The sequence below is a fragment of the Rhinichthys klamathensis genome, unplaced genomic scaffold (assembly GCF_029890125.1).
Source record: "Rhinichthys klamathensis goyatoka isolate OS25496 unplaced genomic scaffold, OSU_Roscu_1.1 h1tg000249l_1, whole genome shotgun sequence".
NCBI lineage: Eukaryota > Metazoa > Chordata > Actinopteri > Cypriniformes > Leuciscidae > Rhinichthys > Rhinichthys klamathensis.
In genome coordinates, this window is record NW_026606771.1 from 2,149,711 (window position 1) to 2,168,794 (window position 19,084).

At 40.8% G+C, this 19,084-nt stretch overlaps 2 protein-coding genes across 5 annotated transcripts in view; one reads left to right on the forward strand and one right to left on the reverse strand.

Annotated features, from left to right (window-relative positions):
* raf1b (Raf-1 proto-oncogene, serine/threonine kinase b) overlaps nucleotides 1-8,111 on the forward strand; it is a 32,407-nt gene extending 24,296 nt beyond the window's left edge. For all 4 annotated transcript variants that reach the window (XM_056266553.1, XM_056266552.1, XM_056266554.1 and 1 more), the window contains 5 exons: nucleotides 1,632-1,678; nucleotides 2,564-2,682; nucleotides 3,137-3,268; nucleotides 5,168-5,302; nucleotides 7,329-8,111. In XM_056266553.1, the coding sequence (XP_056122528.1) occupies nucleotides 1,632-1,678; nucleotides 2,564-2,682; nucleotides 3,137-3,268; nucleotides 5,168-5,302; nucleotides 7,329-7,463 (568 nt within the window). In that variant the 3' untranslated portion in view covers nucleotides 7,464-8,111. The remainder of the gene's footprint in view (nucleotides 1-1,631; nucleotides 1,679-2,563; nucleotides 2,683-3,136; nucleotides 3,269-5,167; nucleotides 5,303-7,328) is intronic.
* Nucleotides 1-19,084, reverse strand: part of LOC130100896 (metalloproteinase inhibitor 2-like) — a 318,524-nt gene that overhangs the window by 39,796 nt on the left and 259,644 nt on the right. The gene's annotated exons all lie outside the window — the stretch shown is intronic.

A 19,084-nucleotide genomic window follows, 5' to 3' on the forward strand; every position in this document is an offset into this window, starting at 1 on the left:
AAAGGAAAAAGACTGATGACGATAAACAAGCGAAAAAGAAAGAATTACACAGAGCCCATTGACTCGGTGTCAAAACTCTAGCCGCATAACATGTAGATAAAATGTCACGCACTCTGCTAAGCAACAATTGAAACCTGCTAATTCACTGGCTTGTCATGTTGCTGAAATAATGTACTAGCACACCTTATCTAGCATTATATATCACTAGAATAATTACTTACATACTGTAACGTTAGTTACCGTTATATTAACGTTATCTTACTTGCTATTTATAACTTATAGAAAGAGTGCAACGTTATAAAGTTACATGTAGGCTATTGCAAAATACATAATGATTTGAGGACCAAGTTTGTAGTCAAAGTATGGGCAGGCCATAGTCAATATAAAGCATATTATTGACGTTTAGTCCCTATTAGTGAATGTGCCATATAACTTTTTATCCGCTGTTATCGGTGGCCCTGTTTGCTAGCCTGCGCGTTCACGACAGGCTCCGCTGTGGAGGGAGGGCTGTAGCGCAGCAGAGAGCAAGGGGGTGGGACCTGTAAGTTGTGCTTGTTCAAATTTTCAGGCTAAGTCAAAGTTTTCTCAAAACTCCATACTGCAGCTTTAACCTGCATTGATGGAGCAATTGTAGAATCATCAATGCCCATGGAGACACCACTGGTCTTTGATAGATTAGTTTTTGTTCCTACAAGAAGTATTTCTGTTTTAGTACTGTTAAGCTTAAGAAATGTACCTGAAAACCAAGCTTTAACTTCAGGCAAACAGTTAGAGAGGATGGAGGAAGTTCAGAAGTAGGTTTAAGGATAAATAGGGCTGGGTGTCGTCAGCGTAACAGTGAAAATGGATTTCATATTTCCTAAAAATGGTTCCAAGTGTCAGTAAATAAATGATAAATAATAAAGGGCCCAGAACTGATCCCTGTGGGACGCCTGTGGTAATGCGTGATGGTTGAGATTCAAACTGGCCTAATTGAACAAATTGAGTACGACCAGAGAGATAAGATATTATTTACTAAGTTGTTTCTCAAACATTAAAATAGTGCAGACAGAAAGATCAAGCGAAAGTGTGCAAGTGAACTCCCGCCTCCCACACAGGTGCGCTCTTTAGAGTCACATGGCATAACACTATACATTCACATGGAAAACATCTGTTTTACATTCTAATAATTTTTCATTGTTTTTACTGTATTTTTGATCAAATAAAGGCAGCCTTGGTGAGCAGACGAGACTTATTTCAGAATATCCAAACGTTTGAATGCTAGTGTATATGATTTCTGTTGCGTTTGATCCATTCAGGCTGTCATTGGTTTAAAGAAGCTTCTCTCGAGTGTTTTAGATGTTTTATTGCAACACAATAAAGACTCGCAGTATAGCGTTCTGTCACAGTGTTTGACAACATAGTATATTTTCAGAAACAGATTCACATTTTGAGTGCATGATGCCATCAGCTATTTATAGAAATGCAACCAGGTTTAAAAATAGAAGAAAATAGGCTGGTGTTTACATGTAAACTCAGAGGTGGTTTTGTCAGTTAACTCCTGTACTGATAATGCTGATAATGCATAACCTATACAGAATATATAGAATTACAATGATCTATAATAACTCTTCATATCTCCTCTCTTCTAGTTACCTACATGCAAAGAATATCATCCATCGAGACATGAAGTCAAACAGTATCTTTTACCAACTTGTCCATTTTACATCCTTTTTTATTTCTGTAACACTGGTCACAATGCGAAAAGCAGCCTGTTTTTTAAATGAGTTGTTCACTTTAAAATGAAAATTAGCCCATGATTTACTCTCCCTCAAGTCGTCCTAGGTGTATATGACTTTCTTCTTTCAGACGAATACAATCAGAGTTATATTCAAAATGTCCTGACGCTTCCAAGCTTTATAATGGCAGTGGATTGCAACCAACAGATTGAAGCTCATAAAAGTGCATCTGTCCATCATAAAAGTGCATCTATCCATCATAAAAGTGCATCTGTCCATCATAAAAGTGCATCTGTCCATCATAAAAGTGCATCTGTCCATCATAAGTGCATCTGTCCATCATAAAATTGCATCTATCCACTATAAAAATGCCTCTATCCATCATAAAAGTGCATCTATCATCATAAAAGTGCATCTGTTCATCATAAAAGTGCCTCTATCCATCATTAAAGGGCATCTATCCATCATAGAAGTGCATCTATCCATCATAAAAGTGCATCTGTCCATCATAGAAGTGCCTCTATCCATCATAAAAGTGCATCTGTCCATCATAAAAGTGCATCTATCCATCATAAAAGTGCATCTATCCATCATTAAAGGGCATCTATCAATCATAGAAGGGCCTCTATCCATCATAAAAGTCCATCTGTCCATTATAAAAGTGCATCTGTCCATCATAAAAGTGCATCTATCCATCATAGAAGCGCATCTATCCATCATTAAAGTGAACTCATAAAATCATGGGCTAATTTTCAGTTTAAAGTGAACTACTCCTATAAGGATTTTGCAGTGGGTTTCTGTGTAGATATGAGTATAGTGATGAGTTCCCTGAACCGGTCACTCAGATGTGTTCCTGCACGAAGGCTTGACGGTGAAGATCGGGGACTTCGGTCTGGCCACAGTGAAGGCGCGCTGGAGCGGCTCTCATCGCGTCGAGCAGCCGTCGGGATCCGTCCTCTGGATGGTGTGGAGCTCATATCAGATATAAGAATACACACGCCATATGATAATCTGTGTGTGACAGAATCAGTGGCTGCGTTTACATGCACAACTTTTGTTTCAATCGGACTAGTATGTTTCTAGTATGAATTCGCACATTGCTAGCATGTTGTTAACATGATTTACCATTTTGTTAGCTTGAATGAACATGTTTCTTACATGTTTTACCACATTGCTAGCATGAATTAACAACATGTTGCTAGCATGTTTTAACACGACAAATAATTATTAGCATGCTGTTAGCATGTTTTAACACGTCTTGCATTAATTAGCACGTTGCTAGCATGTTTTAGCTTTTTTTTTTTTTTTGCTAAAGCTTATTTCCAGGTTAGATTAGATTATTAGACACCGGTTTGTTCTGGGACTCTTAACCTGATGATGATCTGAGTGAAAGAGTGTGCGTGCTGCTTCTTCTTCAGGCTCCCGAGGTCATCCGGATGCAGGACAACAACCCGTACAGTTTCCAGTCGGATGTGTATTCCTACGGGATCGTCCTGTACGAGCTGATGACAGGAGAACTGCCCTATTCTATGATCGGGAACCGAGACCAGGTGAGATTAATGATCTGTCCATCAGAGTCACATGATCATGGGTTTGAACATTGAGCTGTTTATGGCTCTGACTTTAGATACTTGCTCGGTCTATATTTTAAGATGTGCCCCTATTATTATCTTTCATGTAGTGTGTAATAGAGCTGTTTAGGAATGTTAAAAAGTTTCACAGATCAAAGATAAATGTAGTTTTTGTCTCCTAAAAGAAAGAAGTGATTCTGAATTGAAATGAGTCGTCAGTAATTCACTCTCACTTCCTGCTTGTGGACACTTGTGGAAGAGTTCAACATAATGATGAGATGATTAGTGTAACTCCACAACAACTACAGAAATGTCTCCACTAACATTCAGAAACGTGTAAAAGTGAAGCTCTCCCTGAGTCTCTCCGTAAGGCTGCACTCGCTGCTGGTTATTCCTGATTCTGGATCAGTGAGATTGGCCTGTGTTGTTATTGCCGGAGTCTCTGAAGCTCGTGTGAAGGCTCCGCCCTCTTCTGAATGGAGGCGGAGCTAAAGCTCATTTGCATTTAAAGGGACACGCACAAAAACGACGTGTATTTGCTCAAACCCAAAATGGGGAAACTTTGACAAGCTGTAATAAATGATCTGTGGGGATTTAAGCTGAAATTTCACACACACATTCTGGGGACGCCATAGATGTATATCACATCTGGTGAAAAGGAGCGTAATGTGTCATCTTTAAACAGTCAGGTTCATGTTCAGCATGATGAAGCATAGCCTCAGTGTGTGTGTGTGTGTGTGTGAGTCTCTGGTTTGTTCTGTGAGCTGCTGAAGTGTAAATTTAGGTGCCCAAAGGCCAAAGGCCGGTTTCTAAAAGCAGTGTCTGGTTGCGTTACGCTGCTTTGTTGTCTGGAAATGAAGGCGATTTGTTTTGCTTTTCCTCTAATCCTCTGCTAAGTATCAGCTGAACTATTACTGTTCAGATTCTGAGAGCTGAGCGAAACTCTGACTCAAAGTATTAAAGGGGAACTTGGCAACTATTTCAACTTAATAAAACCGTTTAGAAATCATTTGAATGGTTTAATTCGCTCCCCCCAGCCTACCCCGGCGGAGAACGAGGAGCATGAGGAGTAACGTCCCGGTAAGTTGGAAATAGGATGTCTCGTGAGAAGCGAGAACAAGCGAGAAACACAAACTGCTTTATGGCAATTCGAACATAATTCTATGATACTGTGTATGATGTCTTACCCACTCGGTAGACACAGCTCCACACGATAGAGTTGGCCGGCTCAGATAATAACACATGCACATGAGCAGCGGTAGAAGCGGGAGGAGGCGCCGCAAGTGAGTTTCTTTACGACAGTGTTGTGAAATATACGCCCACAGCTGTAGGGGGCGCTGATGAGAACACATGCGACAACAAAAGTGAAAATCAGCGAAGAAATGACTAGAGTTGCCAAGTTCCCCTTTAAACATTTGTGTCAGGTGGTTTCTCTAGGACAGGTGTGCTATTACACTAGCGCTCAGATATCGTTTGAATGTTTCTGAAAGAGTCTCTTCTGCTCATCAAAGCTGCATTTATTTGATCAAAAATACAGTGAAATATTACTCCAATGTAAATCATCTCTTTTCTATGTGAATATATAGTAAAGTGTGATTTATTCCTGTGATCAAAGCTGAATTTCCAGCATCATTACTCCAGTCTTCAGTGTCACATGATCCTTCAGAAATCACTCTAATATGATGATTTGATGCTCCGGAAACATTTATGATTATTATCAGTGTTGAAAACAGTCATATTTTATGATTTTGAATGGTACTGTTCATATCTAGTGTCATTTGCATGGTTAAGCAGATTCACATTGTGCAGAAGATGTAAAATCGAGTTCCCTTTTAAATGTAAGCATATAATCAGGTTCTTCCCCTTTTCTTTGTGTAGATCATCTTTATGGTGGGTCGAGGTTATCTGACCCCTGACCTCAGTAAACTGTACAAGAGCTGTCCTAAAGCCATGAAGAGACTCGTTGCGGACTGCATCCAGAAGACTAAAGACGAGCGGCCGCTGTTTCCACAGGTAACATCGCACGAGTAATCACACACACACACACACACACACTCGACCTCATTCCTAACAGTGATCCGGCTCTGTCCATTAAACCTTTGATGAGTCGAATCACAGCGAACGTTCAGATCTGAGTTCTGATCCAGAGAAAGCTGTTGTCATGTCAATCATCTTACGCCATACATCTCGTCTTACAATCATTCAGAAGTAATGAGATAAGTGTATTTTGATCGCTGACGTAGACATCAGTGTTTATATCTGAACTATAGAGTAAATCACCTTTTGAAGGTAAATTAATGCTTTAAATAATTATTGTATCAATTACATCGTTTCACCAGTAGGTGGAGACAAGAGACTGTAAGGGGGCACAGGGGGGACCAAGAATGGGGGGGGCCGCCCATGGGAAATCAGAAAATTCAACTGGAAATAAATACTTGTTTAGAAAATATTAAGCACGATTTAAAGAATCTTTGCAATGCCCAGTGTCCTAATATAGATGGTATTAAATGTGGCACTAAACAAGAGCCTGAAAATCATTTTGTATTTTACATAGATTGGACCACACAGTTTTGTTTTAATAAATAAAAAACATCACCTAGGCATTAATTGGTCATTTAACATGCTTTATTCTCAACACAAACATTGTGTGTGTGTGTGTGTGTCGGCGAATGTGCAGTGCCACCCCGTGCCCCCCTTCTAGACACGCCCCTGCAAAAAACACTGATTCATCCAGTATGAAACAAGTGAAGTCTTTATGAGTGAGTCATTGAATCATTCATTCAAGAGATTCGTTCAATAACACTGATTCATCCAGTAATGAAACAAGTGAAGTCTTTATGAGTGAGTCATTGAATCATTCATTCAAGAGATTCGTTCAAAAACACTGATTCATCCAGTAATGAAATGAGTGAGTCATTGAATCATTCATTCAAGAGATTCGTTCAAAAACGCTGATTCATCCAGTAATGAAACAAGTGAAGTCTTTATGAGTCAGTCATTGAATCATCCACTCAAACTTATACAAAAGAATTTGTTCCAATTATTTGTCTTTTAAATAACAATTAACATTGTCAAAACCTATAGTAAAGTAAATGTTATTTTGTTTAGTTGTCTATCCAGAATCATGGGAGAATCATTATTATTTTAAACAACAAAAAAAGTGATTCTCAATTTATCCAGAATCGTGCCGCTCTAACGAATCAAGTTTGCTGAATGAATGCCTCGTTTATTACTGTCAGGAGAATCTTGAAGAAACTTCCGGCTCATATTTCTTTGCGACATTAATTTCATGACAATTAAGCAAATTTTCTGACCTAAAGTTTTTCTTTACTCTAGTACAATAATTTTACTGTATTTATAAATATAATATCATCTACAATCATATATATATAACCAGTGCTGATGTTTAAAAAAAGAAAAAATCTTACAGGTGTACTGAAATATCAAATATTCAACTCGAAATAAAAAAAAAAACATTCATTCCCAAGGGTGAAATGTGCAGTACATGTAGTAAAACATGAAATTTTTTTTACTTAGATGTCAAATATTTAGATGACAAAACAACTTTTCATAAATATAATGCCGTATGGGAATAATGAATATTGGATTTATAATAATGAATTTTTTATTGTTGTAGTGCAATGCTCAAGTCAAAAACTATATATAAAAAATGTATACATTAAAATAGATTCTGCATGTTAGTTATTGAAAAAAAAATCTGTATCAGTGACATAAATATCTGTCCATCTTTTTTTCTTCTTTTTTTTTACATTTCATTATCAGACAATTAATGCCCAAAATAGGTTTACTTTTTGTTGTTATTACTGTTGTATTGTGGGATAATTGTGATGTGGAAATATTAAATTTACAGGAGTCTAATTTACAGGTGAAACTAACAAACAAACAAAAGAACAAGAACTACTTGAAATGTTTGGCCACTTATAATATGTGGAAGTGTGTATTATGATCATCATGTTGTTGTAAAGGAACTATTAGCTCATTCTAGACGGATGTTGAAGTGATGTCCCGTTTTCCTCAGATCCTGTCCTCCATCGAGCTTCTCCAACACTCGCTCCCGAAGATCAACCGCAGCGCGTCGGAGCCGTCGCTGCACCGAGTCTCACACACCGAGGACATCAGCGTCTGCACACTCGCGCTCTCAGGGTTCAAGTGACTCGTGAAGCGCTCATCGTCTCTGTGTCCCAGCACGAGTTCAGGTCATGATGATGCGGAGAGGGAACGTGGGAGAATATCTCTCCGTCAGGCCATCCCTCACTCTCTCATCAATCCCACAATCACGTGTGTGTGTGTGTGTGTGTATGTGTGTGTGTGTGTGAACGCAGTGCAGCAGGTTGTAAATATTCCCGAAGTGCCAGTGCCGTGTTTTTATCCGCTTCATGATCACGTGTCTGTTTGATTTTTGCACCATACACAAAATCAAAGAAGAGCGGGTATTAACTTTATTATGAAACTTATTAGGGACTCGTTTTTTTCCCCCCAGCTTGTTACTGCTTGTCATGGAGAGTTAACTTGTAAACTTGACAGATTGTTTATCCATTGTATTTTAATAAAATTAAGTTAAATACACCACACAAGCTCTGTTTTTTTGCTGATGTGAAAAATAATAATAAATGTCATCTGATATTTAGTCACAAGCTTTAAACATGGCTCATCCAATCAGGTTTTAGGACCAGAACAATACAGTGGTGTAATTGTGGGTAAAATAATATAACGTTACCTGACAGAACCTGCAGATTTTGTGATATATCGTCACATAGATGACTTTTCAACATTTTGCTCTATTAAAGATTCTAAAAATCAATGCGTGTGGCACTTTTTCTGAATATGGTACAAAATATGTTGACTATTTAATAATCTAAAGTAATAGTAATAATCTATAGTAATAGTCTATAGTAATAGTAATAGCCTTTGAGAGTTCATCATTAATGATTAGGGATGCAAGATATCGGTATCGGCCAATATATGTTTATTTTTAATGTTATTATCGACTCGAGAAGAAAATGTGGCCGATATATTAAAGCTGATAATGTATTATTTCCTTCAGCTGAGACGCTTCAGATGCGACTGTTCAACATGATTGTTCTGAATTCTTTGAAATATGATTGGAATCACTTAAAACAGGAAAATACAGTAAAGTGCAGCACAAGTCTGTCATATCTGCTACGAAGCCGCTCTCGTCTCCGGCTCCTGAGAGTTGCATGAAGAGTTCGCCCAGTTCATTGACCTTGTCCTGGGGAAGCCCACGGTGCTCTCACCCCTCGAAGTCCCACAGACGCACTGAATTCAGAAACTAAGAGAGAAATATTTCACCTTTTTTTTTTACTTCATCGGAATGGTACGAAACTTGGTGAAGGTTTTGGCACTTGCTGTTTGAACACACACACACAAAATCATGAACATGATTTGAACAGGTTTAACGGTCCCGTAAGAATAGTCACTTGAGCTCCTCGTGGTCAGAAATGAGCACATTGGAAATGAATGTGAGACGAATGTCCTCTAGTGTTTGGTACTGCAGCCACAGATGCTGAACACAGCACCCTGGCCTGCACCAATGAGGAAAGATCTCCTCACGCAGGCGAATGGGACGATTTGGCACCCTCTCCCCGACTTATGGGCCCTCCATCTGTGGCCCCTCAACGTTATAAAAAGGCTCTAAAAGCAGCCAGGGCAGAGCATCTCCGCAAACTAATAGAAAATAACCAAAATAATCCAAGGTTTTTATTTAACACCGTGGCTAGACTAACAAATAAACAGACATCACCAGAGCAAAATATTCCGTTACAGTATAGTAGTAATGATTTTATGAACTACTTCAATGAGAAAATAGAAAGCATCAGAAACACAATTGTAAATGTACAATCCTCTATGGTGTCTTATGATTTAGCCTCAACTATGGCCCCTCTGGAACAACTACACCGCTTTACAAATATAGGACAGGAAGAGCTAAATAAACTTATCATTGCATCTAAACCAACAACATGTTTATTAGATCCAATACCAACTAAATTTCTGAAAGAAGTGTTACCTGTAGGGGAAGAGCCTCTTCTTAATATTATTAACTCGTCTTTATCTCTAGGTCATGTTCCAAAAATATTCAAGCTGGCAGTAATAAAACCTCTCATTAAGAAACCGCAATTAGATCCAAATAACTTAGCAAATTACAGACCCATTTCAAATCTTCCATTTATGTCTAAAATACTAGAAAAAACTGTGTCCGCTCAATTGTGCTCTTTCTTGCAAGAAAATGAGATATATGAAAAATTTCAGTCAGGATTCAGGCCGCATCATAGCACAGAAACTGCGCTAGTTAAAATTACAAATGATTTACTTTTAGCTTCTGACCAAGGCTGTATCTCAATATTAGTTCTACTCGATCTTAGTGCTGCGTTTGACACTATCGATCATAAAATACTCTTGGATCGATTACAAAACTACACTGGTGTTCAGGGACAGGCATTAAGCTGGTTCAGATCGTACTTATCGGACCGTTACCATTTTGTTTGTTTAAATGGGAAAAAACGTCAGTAGATTATACGTCAGTAGATTATGGAGTGCCGCAAGGATCGGTGTTAGGCCCTCTGCTATTCTCAATATATATGCTGCCACTTGGTAATATTATAAGAAAACATGGAATTAATTTCCACTGTTATGCTGATGACACTCAATTATATATTTCATCACGGCCAGATGAAAACACTAACTCAACAAAATTGACAGAGTGTCTTAAAGATATAAAATGCTGGATGACGCGTAATTTCCTGCTACTAAATCCAGATAAAACGGAGGTATTACTTGTTGGTCCAAATAACTACCCACAAAACCACTTACAATACAACCTTAATATAGAAGGATGTCCTGTTACTTTATCCTCTACGGTAAAAGACCTGGGAGTTATACTAGACCGCAACCTGTCTTTCGAAAATCATATTTCATATGTTACAAGAACAGCCTTTTTCCACCTTAGAAACATTGCGAAATTACGTAACATGCTATCTGTTTCTGATGCAGAAAAGTTAGTCCATGCATTCATGACCTCGAGACTAGATTACTGTAATGCTTTATTAGCCGGTTGTCCTGCATCCTCAATAAACAAGCTACAGTTAGTGCAAAATGCAGCCGCTAGAGTTCTTACTTGGTCAAGAAAATATGATCATATAACACCAATTTTATCATTTCTACACTGGTTACCTATCAAGTTCCGTATCAATTATAAAGTACTATTACTGACCTATAAAGCCCTAAATGGTTTAGCTCCTGTGTATTTAATCGACCTTCTATCGCCCTACAATCCATCGCGTTCTTTAAGATCACTAAATTCGAGGCTTCAGGTCATTCCTAGGATATCTAAGTCGACTAAAGGAGGGAGGGCGTTCTCACATTTAGCTCCTAAACTCTGGAATAGCCTTCCTGATATTGTTCGAGGCTCTGACTCGCTGTCCCAGTTTAAAACTAGATTAAAGACGCATCTCTTTAGCCAAGCATTTACATAATGCTTACCTTTTATTATACTGCTGAATCAGATCAAATGCATTTAATACTATAAAACTTGAAGAGACTGTAGGTTATTTGTATAGGTTGCATAGTATTTACAGTCATTACGTTCCTGTGTATATTGCGTGAATGACGGGTGGTTGGGCAGATATTGTGTTGCGGTAGGTAGTATGCCATACGGAACCATTGTCCACTGAAACTGCCGATTCACGCACCAGTGGGGCTCGACAGCCTTAGTCAATGGGTTGGCGCGTATGGTTGGGTTGCGGAGAGATTGTGAGATTGTGGTTAGGTCTCAGCAGCAGGAGGGACGTAGAGGTCAGTAAGCTGGGCTGAGTTGAGTGGGGGACGGAGGGGGGTGATTTTGGGACGCAAGAGTCACTGTCTTCATGTTTTATCATTTACGACTGTGTTATGGAAATCATCATTATGAACAGCAACTACGCTAATTATTTTCCCTTTTTGCTTTTCTGCTGTTATCTCGGGACGCGAGTCCCGAGAAAATGGCGTTCGTCAGCTCCAGTTTGTATCCAGCCTCTCACGGAGACTTCAGATGCTCCAATCACAAAGCCTGTGAAGTGACGACTCAACACGGGCGATATGGACTCTCTATGGTGGACGGCACTGATCCTCAACAACTCGTCTTAATACCGGCGTGATTACTTAAACTTCCAAAAGATGGAAATGGACAAATACTCTAAATGTTCCGATTCCAATCTGACTTGTAATGCTGCCCGAATCATGCACTGTTCCTTCGTTGGTCAGAGGAGAACTGGCCCCCCGACTGAGTCTGGTTTCTCCCAAGGTTTTTTTCTCCATTCTGTCACCTGATGGAGTTTTGGTTCCTTGCCACTGTTGCCTTGGCTTTTGGCTTGCTTAGTTGGGGACATTTAATATTCAATAATATTATTGATCTGCCTTACTTAAGGTGGACGTTGACGCAATTTTATTTTAGAAACAAACTTTGTTATATTTGTCATATTGTTTTTGTTATATTGTTTTCATGTTATCACTGTGAAGCGCTTTGATACAATCTGTATTGTAAAAAGCGCTATATAAATAAAGGTGAATTGAATTGAATTGAAACGGGTATCCTGGGATCTCCCATAAAAGGTCTTGAATACTGTCACTGAGGCTAGCGCACCGTCTACGAGGCGCCTCTATGCTCTGAAGTGGTCAGTGTCACTGTTCACCAGCTGGTGCACAGCTAGAGACCCCGACCTCCAGTCATGCGAGGTATCTACTTTAATTCCTGCAAGAGCTTTTGGACGCGGGACGCTCCCCCTCCACACTCAAAGTGTATGTGGCGGCCATAGCAGCCTACCATGCTCCCATGGCTGGCCAATCACTAGGGAAAAGCGACCTCGTCGTTCGCTTCCTCAAAGGGGCCAGGAGGATGAACCCCCTCGGCCCCCTTCTATGACGGGATGGGGACTCCAGGTGGACTTTAAGAGCTCTGGCGGGACAGAGCGAGTTAGCCTCCCCGTTGTTCTCTGAGGGGGGAAGTGCTGATAACATGATCACCTGCACTCTGAACGGAGTTGAGTGCACTTTGGGTACGTAGCCGTGTCTCGGCTTGAGGGTAACTCTGGAATCACCAACCCCAAACTCCAGGCAGGACGAACTCACGGAGAGCGCCTGCAAATCGCTCACTCGCTTAACTGATGCCAGGGCCAACAGGAGAGCAGTTTTCAGCGAAAGTGGCTTGAGGACAGCCGACTGAAGCGGCTCGAACGGGGGACCCCTCAGAGCCCCAAGGACCGTGGAAAGGAAGATATTTTTTACATACAGTCAACTTCGCGTATACAGGCAGAAGCCATCTTTGAAAAAGAGTCTCTACCAGTCGATCTACGAACGCCGATCCAAGTGCGCTGGTGAGATGTGAACGAGCTATAAGTTGTGATAAGGTGAGCGCGAACAGCAGGCTTGGATCGGCGTTCGTAGATCGACTGGTAGAGACTGTTTTTCAAAGATGGCTCCTGTCTGTATACGTGAAGTTGACTTTATGTAAAAAATATCTTCTTATTAAACTGTCTGGACACTGACAAAGTTCTCAATGCTTCGGTTTGAAGGTAGGGACCCTCATTATGCTACCGTGCTAGTGTGGGGTTATTTTGAGCCTTGTTAGTGGTATTAACAAGCGATTTTTATTTGTCATTGATCTATGCCCAATATACTAGCGTTATACTAGCTTTATAGGCTAAACTGTTTTTAGAGATAAAACTATTTACATTCGATAATCATGAAAACAAATCTCAGATAACGGTTGACAAGGTAACAATGTGTAATTAGACCAAAGGTTCATTTTGCGCCGGAGTTCTCCTTTAATCCTTTGGCTGCGCTGCTGCTTTTCAGAACGCTCTTCACAATGGATGCTTCCTAATTCGTCCCACCGAGAGCAGAGACTACATTACCCATACACCCTTGAGTTTTACAAGTGAAAAGCGCATGCGTCGCTTTTGCCGCTGTCAGTGTCAACTCAACGTGGTCCGGAGAGGGTGTGTGAACGCAACCATAGCTGCTCGGTTAAAATACAAATGCAACACTTAACCCCTTCGCACGTACGATCACACCGGTGTGATCAGTCTTGGCTGGTCCCTGGAGCGTACGATCACACACCGGAGTGATTAGAACGGTCAATGCATCACGTGATCAACCGCCAAATTCAAACCTGATGGGCTATATGCACGCATAACTTCCGCGTTTGATGCAAGGATGCTCGTGCGTTTCCGGTTGGGGAGATTTAAAGCGGAGGAAAACCAAGGAAAACGGGATTATGGCAGAGTCTTCAAAATTTACTGTCCTCTCGTCTTTGAAACGAAACTTCAATACGTTTAGATATAATTTTATATATAGTTATGTTTATTTAATATAATAAACACAGAAGCATAAACAAAATGAGGAGTGTCTGTTTTGTCTGTTTTTGTGACTAACGTTTCTTTAGTATATCAATAGAGTATAAAAACCATTATAAAATCTCGGTATAGCATTGGACTCTACGATCGGCGGAAGTAATCCAGCATCCTTAGACCTTCACCGGAAATACCGCCGTGCATAGAGCCCATTCAAACGTGCTTTCGTGCGTTGGCTGGCGCTGAGCCAGAGACAGACGCGCTCAGTGCTGTCATATATCACAACTATTCAGTGTTTTCAACCACATAATGTTTATTTTAGGTTTCAGACATTTAAATACACATAAGTACTAGCAAAAAAAATATTTTGAGTTTGTAAAATACACAATGATGTCTATGGAAGCGGCAATAATAATCCTTTCCATTATAATAAGACGACACGTTTTATTCATATCAGATACACATTGTGTACGTTAAGTAGCTTTACATTTTACCCTATTCTTCTCCCAGTTCACTGGCCTCTTACTTTCATGTATTTCGTGAGAAGTTGAGGAATTGACATGTAAACTAAAATGGCGCCGGCCATCGCACATACAGCTCAACTAACGCGATCGTTATAAAGGTGTTTAAACAACAAAACACATCTACTTGCACATATTTGGCAATCGGAATATCAGTGTTTTATGTTATAGCTAATACATTTGTGAATATTTTGAATAAAAAAGGAAAAAATGACATAAAAGCAGATCATCATTCATTCAGCGCTGTGTTGTGGTTGCGCTGTGTCACGTGACAAGCAATCACGCGTCACCATGGAAACATTAAAGTGACAGGTTCTAAATAACGTTTTTTTATTTTTTATAAGTTCGTCTGTTGACTGCTGTATATAAAACCCCTTCAATATAGTTGTTGTTACCTCAGGGGAGGAGGGGAGTCAGCAAAAAAAAAAAAAAGAAAAAAAAAAAAGTAATAGTTATTAATAATAAAAGTACCGGTACCTCTTTTGGGCCACTTAAAGCACTGCTCGGAGGGTGTATTGCTTTAATAAATATGAGCTCAGTTACAGTAACTGTCCACCAGGGGTGCGTGTTTCCCGTATAACGCTGTAACTCGCAGCTTTGAAGAAATCATCTAGTTAGTCACGACTGTTTCCCGAAACTGTATTGTCGCAAATTGGTCGTTCAACCACGTTGGTTAAGGATGTCACGCAGGTGTTGGAGTAATAATACTTTTAATGAATGTGTTTGAGATGGAATTAATGCAAGATGTTTTACTATAAATTACGAACATGCCATCTGAGGAATATTTCTAATATTTCTCAGTTATTTTGCTTTATTTCCAGATTCAATCATAGACTCTTTCTTACACACTAGAGCTCGTTCACACATGCGCACTCTTCAAACACGACGCTGTAAATCTCTTGACAAACTAAAAGATGTAAATGACATTAGTATGTGTTCTAAATAAAAGATATAGATTGCACTGAATGTCAGCTTGCTTATTTTGCTCAAGATCATGATTTATTGAGTCCACATGTCATGCAAACTGGAACTCTGCTTCTAACTGCAGCTCGAGATCTAGATCTGTCAAACACACAACTCTGCGATGTTGTTGGCGAATGTTCGTTGGAACGATGGTTTCGGGAAACACACCCCTGGCCTTCAAAGTGACATTACACCATGAAAGTGTGGACTCGGAGGAAGACTGTGAATGTTTAGGGTGCTGTTTGGGACAGAGCCACACATTACCAAATGTTCCCTTCTGGTGTTGAATCCTTGCTGCCATTTTGAAGTGCGTTCAACTTCGTCAAGTAGAGTTTATTTGGCCAGAGCCTTGACCCCTCGTCTACTCAACATGTTCACTTCAGGCAGATCCATATCCCACAATGCACCGTGATTGTGAGGTCACAGCAGATCGCATTTAATTTGCACACAATCTAGTGTATGATATTTAACCAGATAATACTTGACTGTTATAGTTGTTTAGAGAGGATGCTTTTAGGAAACACCCCTGATGGGCTGGTGGAAACCAGGCCCCCCATTACTCGTTTGTTTGTCAATTAAATATTAATTTCATATCCGAAAGAATAATTCATTGTTATCATACACAATCAAAGAAAGTACTACAGAACACAAACATGTGTTTATTTTCTCTGCTATAGAGTGGTGCAAGCCGGAAGTCTTAATTCACCAAGATCTTTCAAGATTGTCCTGTTTTTTTTTGTTGTTGTTTTTTTTAATAATGGGGTTTTTCAATTTATGAGTAAAATAAGTAATAATAAACATAACTTGACTATACTTTGACCGTTTTTTTCTACAACGTAAATTACACACCCATAGCGGAAATGCTAATTTTGAAGCAGTTAATTTTGTTCATTTTTGAAAACGTACATTCCTAATATAAGTAACTAGAAACTAGATAAGACAGCTTGGGTGTGAGTGTGTGCAGTGTATGTTGTAGAACGTCTCTGGTTACTCACGTAACCGTAGTTCCCTGAGAGGAGGGAACGAGACATTACGTATGGGGAAATCCATTTCCCTCGAATCATGAAGTCTGATAGAATAACTCTTTTGCTTGCAAATAGCCAATGGCGGTCCCGCCATCACCTGATTGGCTGACACTGCTCAATATAGGTGACGGCGGGCGCCAAAAACCTCAGAATCTTAGCTGAACGAGAGTAAGGAGACTGAGAGTCCCTCCCACGCGGCAGGTTACGTAATGTCTCGTTCCCTCCTCTCAGGGAACTACGGTTACGTGAGTAACCAGAGACGTTCCCTTATCGAGTCGGTCTCTCGACATTACGTATGGGGAACAATAAAACCCCCGCCGCGTGGGAGAAACCCCGCCCAGCTCTCAGGAACAGACACCGGACCTGGTTGAAACATCTATTGGCACAGAGCCAACTCGGCATCTGCACCAACGAAGGCCCCTCCCATCAAGCTAAGCACGCTGAACTGAATGGAGGGAGATTGCAGCAAAGTGATTGGTGCTTAGGAAAATACTGCCGGCTATGAATACGGGCATAACAAAGGGCACAGTATAGTGAACATGATAGCTATGCTAATAATAACTCGCACTGTCTGACGACTAGTCGAACCGTGGCTAGAGCGCGCGCCATCGGGGCAGTCTAGCCTAGTCCAACGACAGCTCAGCTTTCTCTCCCTGCACTGACAGACATGTGGTGCGAATGAAGGGATATCCAAGTTATAGAATCTCGCGAAGGTATTACGAGACGACCAACCTGCCGCGAAACAAATGTCTTGAATAGACATGCCTTTCGCCCACGCCCATGATGACGCCAAACTCCTAGTGTTGCACCCCTGTTGCACGCGTGCACCCCTATAGGGAAACGGCTTCCCGGGAAGCATAAGCCAGCCAGTGCACAGCCTCCACTTTCCAGTGAGATAGCCTCCGTTTCGACAACGCGCCGCCTCTTAGCACCCGCGTAGCAGACGAAGAGCTGCTCTGAAGTTCGAAACTGGCTAGTTCTGTTCACATAAGCACGCAGGGCACGCATGGGGCACAAAGCGTACTTCTGAGACTCTGAAACACTGACCTCATCCGGGCAAAATGCTGGAATTGTAACCACCTGGGCTCTGATGAATATACGCAGTAGATAATAGCCCCATAATAGCATAGCACCTCAGTAAACAACAAACACATAGCCGTAGCTACAACTGTGAGTAGACAAGTTAGCACAGAATAGCCAGTTGCACTGAAGGAAACGGGGCAACATAACAGCATAGCACATGTACGTGACAGCATCGGTCGCTGTAGCGCATCCATGCATGTACATAACGCAGCATAAGTCGCCGTAGCGACAGAACTGCGTAGAGACAGAAACTGAGATGTACAGTTCGATCAGGATGGCTAGCTGCACGGAAACGGGGCAGCATTACAGCATAACACATGGTAAATTGCACATCCGTGTACGTACATACATCCAGAAACTGTGAGTATGCACGGTAGATTAAGATAGCTAGTTTTGCACTGAAAGAACAGAGCAACAGAATAGCAACACACGTCCTTATACGTACATAAGTGCAGTGTAGTCGCTGTAGCGACAAACTGAATATGCAGTTAGATAGGATAGCTGGTTGTTGCACTGAATGATAGAGGGCAACATAACAGCATAACACATCAGTGCACATTTTAAACATCTGCGTGTATAATTCAGCTCAAGTCGCTGAAGCGACCGAAACTGCATGAATATGCGTACACAATGGTCCATTACATTGAAGGGCAGCATAACGCTTCAATATCTACACAGATGCAACGCAAGTCGCCGTAGCGACGACTGAGACTATGCACAAGCAGTTACATTTTTGTGTACAAAAAACACAGCGTCAGAGGCATAGCGACATCGACTGTGAATACGTAGTTAATCGGAATAGCCGGCTGCACTGAGGATACAGGGCAATATATAACGGCATAAATCATAGGCACATATCAATGTACACAACACAGCGTCAGTGGCATAGCGACATCGACTGTGAATGCGTAGTTAATCGGAATAGCCGGTTGCACTGAGGATACAGGGCAGTATATAACGGCATAAATCATAGGCACATATCAATGTACATAACACAGCGTCAGTGGCATAGCGACATCGACTGTGAATGCGTAGTTAATCGGAATAGCCGGTTGCACTGAGGATACAGGGCAATATATAACGGCATAAATCATAGGCACATATCAATGTACATAACACAGCGTCAGTGGCATAGCGACATCGACTGTGAATGCGTAGTTAATCGGAATAGCCGGTTGCACTGAGGATACAGGGCAATATATAACGGCATAAATCATAGGCACATATCAATGTACATAACACAGTGTCAGTGGCATAGCGACATCGACTGTGAATACGTAGTTAATCAGAATAGCCGGTTGCACTGAGGATACAGGGCAATATATAACGGCATAAATCATAGGCACATATCAATGTACATAACACAGCGTCAGTGGCATAGCGACATCGACTGTGAATGCGTAGTTAATCGGAATAGCCGGTTGCACTGAGGATACAGGGCAATATATAACGGCATAAATCATAGGCACATATCAATGTACATAACACAGCATCAGTGGCATAGCGACATCGACTGTGAATACGTAGTTAATCGGAATAGCCGGTTGCACTGAGGATACAGGGCAATATATAACGGCATAAATCATAGGCACATATCAATGTACATAACACAGTGTCAGTGGCATAGCGACATCGACTGTGAATGCGTAGTTAATCGGAATAGCCGGTTGCACTGAGGATACAGGGCAATATATAACGGCATAAATCATAGGCACATATCAATGTACATAACACAGCGTCAGTGGCATAGCGACATCGACTGTGAATGCGTAGTTAATCGGAATAGCCGGTTGCACTGAGGATACAGGGCAATATATAACGGCATAAATCATAGACGCA